We start from the raw sequence: 10699 nt of genomic DNA, 5'->3' as shown, positions 1-10699 counted from the left end.
ACGAGCATGGGGTTGTAACGGTGACAAAACGGTCATAAGTCGCTTTTTTTCAATGGCCCTTGGAACGTAGAACGGTCACTAAATGAACTAAAGTCCGAACACTCCCTGTATAAGGAGGGTGGCATAAGTGCAATGCGGATGCCACCCAATTCCATGCGCAACAATGCTCAATCGCCTTTTATTTTGTAGCCGATCCGAATTCCCAAACAGACACCTTCGCACAATGGCAATATATCCGGAGGTTTATTTGGTCTCGTTTCACAGGCTCGGCCCGTCCGGAGCTGGGACGGTCCTGAACACAGTTGGCTCCCCGCTCCCACCCTGCTCACAGGAGTGTGTGCATGCGTGCACATATATGGAGGAGGAAGTCAGAGGGAGCCCGGCACACGTGTGAATTTCAAGTAGGGGAAAGAAGAACACAGTAGAATTGCACACTCAAAGTGCTTTTGGGAATGTGGGAATTTCCTCTGCTTTTCGCTTTGGCCTCAAGTCAAGGGCTGAGGAGGGGGCCGCTTGATGGACACCTGCCCCCACATTTGGTCCCCTGCCTGTTACCCTTGGCTGTCGTGCCCCTGTCGGAGTCTGAATCCGAGGAGGAAGCCGAGCAGCTGACAGGGAGCGGGAGTGTGGCTCCGTTGGCAGTGGAGAAAACTGGGGAAGGGCAAAGTCTGGCTGGGCACAGCAGGAGAGAGGTAGAACAAGGGAGAGGGAGTTCAGAGGAAGACTCAGGCCCACCCCCTCTTCATCCTAGGGCACGCAGGGAGGATTGGAGAAGGGAGCAATGTGGGTTGGGTGACTTACGGGGGAGGAAAGGGCCCTGATTCCCTTCATTAGCTGCAGCTGGGAAGAGAAATGCAAGTTGAGTGCGGCAGCTGCTGGGAGCAAACATGAGTTTATCTTGTGTTGACTTTGGTTATCTTGTGTTCCTGGCATCCTCCCAACTGGGTTGATTTACTGCCGTTCTTTCACGCCTGGAATTCCTTCTCCTGCCCTGTTGGACTAATGACCTCATTTTGCCTTGATTGGAGTTATAGTTCCAGTTTTTGCTGACCACGTTTTGGACTGGATTCCCTGCAGTTAAAGGCTGTTCCTGGGAGAGTTTTCCTCCAGCCCAGAAGGTAACCAGGACATTGGGGGCAAAGTTGGAGCTAATAAAGGGACTCCTACTGATCATCTGACTGGGTTGCCTTTGTGCCACGCCCCTTTGGGTCATCACATTGCCTCTCTTGGTGTGCAAAAAGACAAACTTTGGGCAAAGGCCTCACTTGGCTGCATATTTTTTTTCCGGGTGAGATGGAGGGAGGGAATGGAAAGTTAACTAGGACTGTGGGGGGCAGGGGGTCCTGTGGTGGGAGGAAAGGGAGCCGAGGTGAGAACCCAGATAGCTGCCTGTCAGGAGGAGCAGGGATGGCAATGGGGAAAAGGGCACCACAAGGCGATCCACATTGGCCGCGACAGCTTAGTGTTCATTGCATAGTGGAGATTTGGGGAGGAAATTAGCCCCTCCTCCCTTTGTGTGACCGCCCCCAGCAAAGTTTTCACCACTGAGGTTCAAGGTCTTTTTTTTTAAAAAAAAAATTCCTTCCCTGTAGAACAGCCGTCTGTGGTCCTCGGATCTTTGGCCACGCGACGGGCCATGGCCCGTGTCCCGTGAAGCCCGGCAGGCGTATTTCCAGAAATGGTGCGTCCCTGGTCATTTGGGGACCGGGTTTCCCCGTGGGCAGGAGGTCTCCCCCCACCAGGAGGAGGCTGGCAAGTCGTCTGGCGGAGTTGGGAGAGGTCTGGAGGTCCAGCAAACTGCGGGGTCGAGCGTCCCTGGGGCAGCCCGTGCGGAGGTCCTGAGAAAAGGGTCGGCGGGCGCCGAAAAGTCCCCCCAGGCGAAAGGATCTGAAACGGGCGCCCCGAAAGGATTGGTGCTTTCGGGAGCGAGTGGTTTGAAGTGACGTGGACCCAGGGAGGGCGACTGGACTGGGGTGACCGCTGGCGAGGCCCGGGATCCCGACGACACGAAGCTCCAGGGGTCGATCCGGCTGCGGAGAGGGGAGGGGCGGGGGCGGGAAATGAGGGTTGGGTGAAGGGAGGGGCGAGGGGAACGGGGGCTGCGGGGGGAGGAGGGAGATGGGAAAGCGCCATCTGCAGAAAGAGGGGAAGAGAAAAGCTGCAATTGACTCTAGGGAAGACATTCGGGTGCATCTAAACTGCAGATAGGCGGACTTCAACTCCCAGAATCCCCCAACCATCGTGTTTTAACATGAATGGTCTTCAATTCCCAGAATCCCCCAGCCAGCATGCTTTAAGTTGGGTGGACTTTAACTCCCAGAATCCCCTGGGCATCATGTTTTAACATGAATGGACTTTAACTCCCAGAATCCCCCAGCCAACATGCTTTAAGATGGGTGGACTTCAACTCCCAGAATCCCCAACCAGCATGCTTTAAGTTGGGTGGACTTCAACTCCCAGAATCCCCCAACCAGCATGCTTTAAGATGGGTGGACTTCAACTCCCAGAATCCCCAACCAGCATGCTTTAAGTTGGGTGGACTTCAACTCCCAGAATCCCCCAGCCATCATGTTTTAACATGAATGGACTTTAACTCCCAGAATCCCCCAGCCAGCATGCTTTAAGTTGGGTGGACTTTAACTCCCAGAATCCCCTGGGCATCATGTTTTAACATGAATGGACTTTAACTCCCAGAATCCCCCAGCCAACATGCTTTAAGTTGGGTGGACTTCAACTCCCAGAATCCCCAACCAGCATGCTTTAAGTTGGGTGGACTTCAACTCCCAGAATCCCCCAACCAGCATGCTTTAAGATGGGTGGACTTCAACTCCCAGAATCCCCAACCAGCATGCTTTAAGTTGGGTGGACTTTAACTCCCAGAATCCCCCAGCCAACATGCTTTAAGATGGGTGGACTTCAACTCCCAGAATCCCCAGCCAGCATGCTTTAAGATGGGTGGACTTCAACTCCCAGAATCCCCAGCCAGCATGCTTTAAGATGGGTGGATTTCAACTCCCAGAATTCCCCAGCCAGCATGCTTTAAGATGGGTGGACTTCAACTCCAGAATCCCCAACCAGCATGCTTTAAGTTGGGTGGACTTCAACTCCCAGAATCCCCAGCCATCATGTTTGAACATGAATGGTCTTCAACTCCCAGAATCCCCAGCCAGCCTGCTTTAAGATGGGTGGACTTCAACTCCCAGAATCCCCAACCAGCATGCTTTAAGTTGGGTGGACTTCAACTCCCAGAATCCCCAGCCATCATGTTTGAACATGAATGGTCTTCAACTCCCAGAATCCCCCAGCCAGCCTGCTTTAAGATGGGTGGACTTCAACTCCCAGAATCCCCGGCCATCATGTTTGAACATGAATGGTCTTCAACTCCCAGAATCCCCAGCCAGCCTGCTTTAAGATGGGTGGACTTCAACTCCCAGAATCCCCCGGCCATCATGTTTGAACATGAATGGTCTTCAACTCCCAGAATCCCCCAGCCAGCCTGCTTTAAGAGGAGTGGGCCAGCAGACTTTAAGTTGGGTGGACTTCAACTCCCAGAATCCCCCGGCCATCATGTTTTAACATGAATGGTCTTCAACTCCCAGAATCCCCCAGCCAACATGCCTTAAGATGGCTGGACTGGTGCCACTCACCCCACTTTTGAGCCTTAGTGGTCCGGCCTTCTGCGAGTTGTGCCGCCCGGGGTGACTCTTGTGTCCAGAGAGGTGGCAAGGCTGTCCTGTCCCCCACCGAGTCCAGTTCAATGAGGAGATCAGTGGCAGCCTCATCCTTGCAGGGCTCCACCTGTAAAGCAGGAGTAGGCTCTCTTCGGGGAGATGGCTTCCTTGAAGTTGGCCCCTCCCTGGGCCCCTCCGGAGAAGGGACCGGCAACTCTCGGCCCAAGCCCAGGGAAGCCAGCAAGGCCGAACCCCGGAGTAAAACTCTCTGGATGAGCCGGGGCCCGTTCAGCCTTTCCAGTGGTGGCTCCTCGGTTTCTGCAGAGTTGACGACAGGAACGTCGCCTGGAAAGAAAAAGATAAGCAGTAACTTTAAATGAAACTCCAATTTAAACCCGGGTTGGGTTGGGTTTCCTCTCATTAGCCTATAGATTGGGGTCTGTTTCTTTCTCTTAAAATATTTAACCTCCCTTTTTAAAAAAAAAATTTTTTTATTTGTATATTTTAAAAAATCATCTCTTTGGGTGAACGATGTGGTTCCAGGTTTTTACATTTCAATACAAACGTGACCTTAATTACATATTCATCTTTCATGTTCCATTTCATATCATATTGTTATTTTTTCCATTTTCCTTTAAATATTCTCAAGTATTCTTATATTCATTGCACCTTATTTTATCCATTTCCAGTTCATATTGTAACTTATTTCATTTGTCTTTAAATATTCTCATATCTTGTTTTACAATATTATCTAAAATCCTTGTTTCATTTCTATATTCATTATACATATTTACTTTTATCTGTCACATTTGTCACATACTGTAATTCCATTCATTATTCAGTAGATGTCGTCTTAATTGTAATAAATCAAAAGTTGTCCCCTTTAATGGTCAATCTGAGTTATTCGAAAATATTTAACCTCCCCTGATGGGCTTCCAGAATGAAAAACAAACAAACAAACTAGGTTAGGTTAGTTAATATATTTTTAAAAAAAGGCCCAGCATAAAAGGAAAGATAAAGAGGAGGGAAGAGGAAAATTAAGATGTTCTATCCTTTTCTAATTAGTGTTCTAACACTAATTTTTGGCTTGGAATAGAGCTAATTCGTGATATAATAACTAAAAATGACTATTGGGACATTTTTATATGTCTGTTTAGGACAGGGGTCTTCAAACCTCATAAATCAAGGCCTATCTTATACTTCTTAAACCAAGGGTCTTCAAACTTGACAGCTTTAAGGCTTGTGGACTTCAACTCCCAGAATTCCTGAGCTAACATAACTGGAGGAGGAGGAATTCTGGGAGTTGAAGTCCACAAGTCTTAAGGCTATCAAGTTGGAAGACCCCTGTAGTAGGGGGTCCTATTGCCATCCTCCAGGAGCCAATCCTGCTCTCCCCTCCCTCTCTTCTCACTGGCTGCTGGGAGTTGCACCCTGTTTCCCCAACAATACGGCCTCCCCCAATAGGAAGTCCCAGCATGTTTTATAGGCATGAAATGAAATTAAGCCCCTCTCCCCAAATTAAGGCCTATATTAAAACATGCGAAATAGGGGGGAATGGTGGGGGGGCCTTGCTGTTAGGAAGTACTTTTGTGGCACACCCAGATATGGTGCTGCCTGCGTTGACCCTGATACGAAGTGCCCCACTAATGCTGAGGTCAACATCCAAGCCGTCACCGCCCACCCACCCGAAGATGCAAGGGGGGCAGGAATTAAGTCACCCCCGAAAAGACGGCCTAGCCATTTTTTCAGGGCTCAAAAAAAAAAAAAAAAAAGACCCGGCCTTATATGAGAAACACGGTAGTTGCACAGGTTAACACCTGTTCAGAGGTCTTCAAACTTGACAGCTTTAAGACTTGTAGACTTCCAACTCCCAGAATTCCTCCTCTTCCAGTCATGTTAGCTCAGGAATTCTGGGAGTTGAAGTCCACAAGTCTTAAATTTGCCAAGTTTGAAGATCCTTGGTTTAGGAAGTATAAGGTAGACCTCGATTTACGATGGTTGAGCCCCAAATTTCTGTTGCTAAGAGAGAGAGTTGTGAAGCGAGTCTGCCCCGTTTTACGAGCTCTCTTGCCACGGTTGTTAAGTGAATCCCTGCAGTTGTTAAATTACGAACAACGTCGTTAAGCGAATCTTGGCTTTCCTATTCACTTGGCTAATCAGAAGGTCGCAAAAGGGGAATCAAGTGACGCTGTGACCGTGTCATAAATATGAACCCATTGCCAAGCGTCCGAATTCCGATCCCGTGACCAGGGGAGATGCTGCAATGGTCGTAAGTGTGAAAAATGGCCATCAGTCATTTTTTTTCCCCTCAGGGCTGTTTTAACTTGGAACAGTCACTAACCAAAACAATTTGTCAACTCATAAAACATTTTGTATACACGTTTTATAGTTTCCAACAGAGAGAAGTGGGGGAGAGTCTCAAAGAGCAGGCGGCAGTGTAGAATCGAAAGTACATTCCGTTCATATTTTCTTCAAAGACTGATTAGATGGCTGAAGCTTCCGCCAAGAAAAAAAATCTAACTGGAGAGCATGATTGATGACTCTTGCCTATGGATGTGTTTTGTTGGAGAATATGAATTATGATACACCCAGAGGGGTGGGGGGGAAAGCAAGATCAAGGGTGACGGTGAATTGCGTATCTCAGAGTCGGCTACGCCCAGGGCAACGCTGGCATGTTAACTTCTAATAAATCCTTTCAAGTTTTGGGAGTGTGGCTCGAGGCTCATGGTTTAATTGGAGTAACTGCCCAAATCCTGACACAGTTGTTAAGTTGAGGACTGCCCTTAATTGCAACGAAACTGATCAAAAAGAAGAGACTCACCATTCTGGCTGGGCTGAGAGTGGAGTTGTGAGGGAACAGGGGAACCGACCGGTTCTACGTACCACGTTGTTTCTTCTGGCCGCGATCTTCTCCTGCCGTGGAGAGACACAAGGACTGGGTGACAATTTTGAAACTGTGGGTCTGTGGGAGTCCCTGACTCCGCCAACAATATTTTCATTATATTCCCCATTTGATTCTGGTGCTCACTGTGAGCTGTTAACTTTTAACAGATGGACAGAATTGGAAGGGATCTTGTAGGTCATCTAGTCCAACCCCCCGGCCAAGCAGGAGACCCTACGCCATTTCCGACAGATGGAAAGTCCAGTCTCTTCATATTTGTTAAACGTGGAACAAAATCACGGAGGATTTGCTAGGATGGGAGAAATTATGTTTTATCATTGTTGGGTGAATTTCTTGGATAAAAAGCAACGTTCTGTGGGTTCGTTGATAGTCCCTGAACTTGCAGGTGTTTCATTACCCAACTAGGTAACATCATCAGTGCTAGAAGGGGAGTGGGGTTTGCTCTCGTTTTGTATACTTGTGGCTTGTCCTGTCAGTGTTGGTGGGAATATTTTTGGTGGTTCCTTCATTAGGCTATTCACTTGTTTGTTTGAGTTGGCAGTTCCTTAATTTGGGGTACTGTTTATTTCTGATTAGATTAACAAAGTTGGAAGGGAATTTGTAGGTCATCTAGTCCAACCCCCTATCCAAGCAGGAGACCCTACACCGTTTCTGACAGATGGGAGTCCAGCCTCTTCTCGAAAACTTCCAGGGATGAAGCTCCCACGACTTCCGAAGGCAACTTCTGTTCCATGGGTTGATTGTTCCCACTATCAGAAATCTCCTCCTTATTTCCAGGTTGAATCTCTCCTTGTTCAGTTTCCATCCACTATTCCTTCTCTGGCCTTCGGGGGCTTTAGAGAATAGCTTGAGACTCCTTCCTCCTCTCTGGGGCAGCCCCTCAAATATCGGAAGGCTGCTCTCCTGTCTCCCCTGGTCCTTCTCTTCACTACACTAGCCAGGCCCAGTTCCTGCAACCGTTCATCATATGTTTCAGCTTCCAGTGCCCTCAATATCCTGGTTGCTCTTCTTTGCACTTTTTCTAGAGTCTCAACGTCTTTTTCACATCTCTTCTTCGTGGCAAGCCCTGAGATATTGGGAAACTGCTATCATGTCACCCATCCTTCTTTTCCTTAAACTAGGCAAGTCTTCTGTCCATCCTTCCTTCCTTCCTTCCTTTTCTCCCTCCCTCCCTCCCCCTCTTGCTTTGGAGAATAGCTTGACCCCCTTCCTCCTCCTCTCTGAGGCAGCCCCTCAAATATTGGAAGATGCTCTCCTGTCTCCCCTGGTCCTTCTCTTCCCTAGACTAGCCAGTTCCTGCAACCGTTCTTCATATGTTGGAGCCTCCAATCCCCTCATCATCCTGGTTACTCTTCTCTGCACTCTTTCTAGTGTCTCAGTGTCTTTTTGATAGTCCAATGACCAAAACTGGATGCAGTACTCTAGGTGTGCAGGATGCATGGACTTCAACTCCCAGAATTCACCAGCCAGATTACAAGACTGTGGGGAAATCTTTCACAATTCTGAGCGGTTCTTAAGCGAGGAGCACCCAATTTCGTTGTAGGGAGGAATGTCCAAAATGGGGACAGGGTACCCCATTCCGCTTCCTAATTCGAGCTGCATAAATCCTATTAATTCATTGGTAGAAAGGAGATTGCTCCGACAGATGGCGAAGGGGGTGAGATAGATGCTCTCTACCTGCCGTTTTGCGTACTGCCCTCAGACATCTTAGGGGAGCCTGGGCTCTTGGTATGGCCATTCCAGGTCTCATCGCCCCGACGAGATGCTTGTCGGTTCCAGGATTGATCGCTCTCACTCGGTTCCACTGTGGGGAGGATAAACAAACAACGGGATAATTAAACAAACCGTACACTGCTGACTGCTGCAATACAGGTAATTCTCGACTTGTGACACAATTGAGTCCAACATTTCTGTGATGACCCAAAGGGGCGTGGCACAAAGGCAACACAGTCAAATAAGCAAGAAGAGTCTCTTTATTACCTCCAACTTTGCCCCCAATGTCCAGGTTACCTTCTGGCTGGAGAACAGCCTTTGACTGCAGAAAATTCAGTCCAAAACGTGGTCAACAAAAACTGTAACTTAAAGTCCAAACAAGCCAAACCCGAAGTAATGAGTCCGGCAGGGGAGGAGCAAGAATTCCAGACGTGAAGGCACAGCAATAACTCAACACGGTTGGGAAGACGCCAGGAACGCAGATAAGCAAAGTCAACACAAGATGAACTCACGTTTGCTCCCAGCAGCTGCCACACTCATCATGCATCTCTTTTAAACTCCCAGCTATGGCTAATGAAGGGAATCAGGGCCCTTTCCTCTCCCGTAAGCCAGGCAACCCACGTTGCTCCCTTCTCCGTTCCTCCCTGCATGCCCTAGGATGAAGAGGGGGTGGACCTGGGTCTTCCTCTGAACACCCTCTCCCTTGTTCTACCTCTCCCCTGCTCTGCCCAGCCAGACTTTGCCCTTCCCCCGTTTCCTCCACAGCCAACAGAGCCACACTCCTGTTCCCTGCAGCTGCTCGGCCTCCCCCTCCAAATCAGGGGCATGATAATTTCTGTGGCTAAGTGAGACATTTGTTAAGGGAGCTTTGCCCCATTTTTACGACCTTTCCAACCACAGTTGTTAAGCGAATCATTGCAGTGGATAAGTTAGTCACACCGTTGTTAAGTGAACCTGGCTTCTCCATTGACTTGGCTTGTCGGAAGGCTGCAAAGGGGGGGGGGTTGAAATCACATGATCTTGGGACACAGCAACAGTCATAAGTATGAACCAGCTGCCAGTCTTCCAATATTTGAGGGGCTCAAAGCACCTGAAGGCAGGACAAGAAACAACAGATGGAAACTCATCAAGGACAGAAGCAACCTGGAACTCAGGAGGAATTTCCCGACAGTGAGAACAATTAACCAGTGGAACAGCCTGCCACCAGAAGTTGTGGGTGCTTCATCAACCTAGGACAGGGTTCCCCAACCCCAGGGCCATGCCCCACTACTGGGCCTTTAGCTCTTCAGAACTGGGCCGTGCAAGTGGAATCTATTCAGGCCTCCTCCTCCTCCTCTAATAAGTAAAAGTAATATTCGAATTACAATTGAGACTGGACCTTTCGTGGCTAAACAATGTAGTAATCAGTGTCAACTCATAAAATATTTCTATGGTCATTTTAGAGTTGCCGACAGAAAGGGAGGGGGGAAAGGGGTTTGAACGAGCAAGTGCGGCAGCTTGGAAATCGAAAGTGCATTCCATACATAGTTTTTCAAATATAGTAATTAGGTGACTGAAGTTTCTGCCATTCTAACACGATTGATGACTCTTGGCTATGGAGGTGTCCCATTGGAGAATATGAATTATGATACACCCAGGGGGTAGGGGGAAAACCAGGGTCAAGGGTGACAATGAATTATATGTCTCAGAGTCGGCTCCACCTAGGCAGTGCCGGACATGTTAACTCCCAATAAATCGTTTTGAAGTTTTGGAAGTTTGGCTCAAGACCATGATTTAATTTGGGGTAATTGCCGGAATTCTGACAGCCAGCCACGATAAGTCCTTACAGGAGCGTGTCTGATTTTATTATCTTTTTGGCTGCAGTCCCTAAGTGAGTCACCAGGGTAATTATACAAATCCAGCCTCCCCCGCTGTCTTCGCGTGTCATAACCGGATGAGAAGATCTTAAATAGTGATCCCGTGATTGCGGGATCCCACCACCGTTGCAAATGTGAGCCCCATGGCCAAGCCCCTGAGTTTCGATCACGTGACTGCAGGGAGGCTGCAATGGTCTTAGGTTTGAGGACCAGCTTCAAGGTACTTTTTCCCCCGGGGCCTTCCTAATTTTGAACAGTTGCTAAACGTGGGGATCTGCGTTGGTTTCCGAGCTTGGTGGTTGCAGATGGCTGCAGATGGTTTATTACCCAACTAGGGTAACATCATCAGTGCTAGGCAGTGGGGATTGCGGAGTGGAGGAGAAGAGGAGGGGGAGGAGGAAGGAAGGAAGGATGGAAGGATGGGGAGGAGGAGAATCACTAGGGGTCCTTGGCGCTCTCTGAGCTTGGTGGTTTTCTTGGACATTTCATCACCCAAAAAGGTAACTTCAGCAGTGCTAGAAAGGAGGGGGAGTTTGTGGATTGGAGGAAAAGGAGCT

General features: G+C 48.7%; 1 protein-coding gene across 1 annotated transcript in view; it reads right to left on the bottom strand.

Annotated features, from left to right (window-relative positions):
- Window positions 1-224: 224 nt before the first annotated feature.
- Window positions 225-10699, bottom strand: part of MAP3K11 (mitogen-activated protein kinase kinase kinase 11) — a 36269-nt gene continuing 25794 nt past the window's right edge. Inside the window, exons 7-10 of the mRNA XM_087914128.1 lie at window positions 8251-8377; window positions 6493-6584; window positions 3648-4016; window positions 225-2133 (exon numbers count right to left, since the gene is read on the bottom strand). Coding sequence (XP_087770254.1) covers window positions 1694-2133; window positions 3648-4016; window positions 6493-6584; window positions 8251-8377 — 1028 coding nt within the window. The 3' untranslated portion in view covers window positions 225-1693. The remainder of the gene's footprint in view (window positions 2134-3647; window positions 4017-6492; window positions 6585-8250; window positions 8378-10699) is intronic.

This window comes from Pseudonaja textilis, chromosome 16 (assembly GCF_049901715.1).
Source record: "Pseudonaja textilis isolate UNSWEBS1 chromosome 16, rPseTex1.2, whole genome shotgun sequence".
NCBI lineage: Eukaryota > Metazoa > Chordata > Lepidosauria > Squamata > Elapidae > Pseudonaja > Pseudonaja textilis.
Note: the sequence above shows the minus strand (reverse complement) of the source record. Positions and strands in the feature narration are given on the sequence as shown.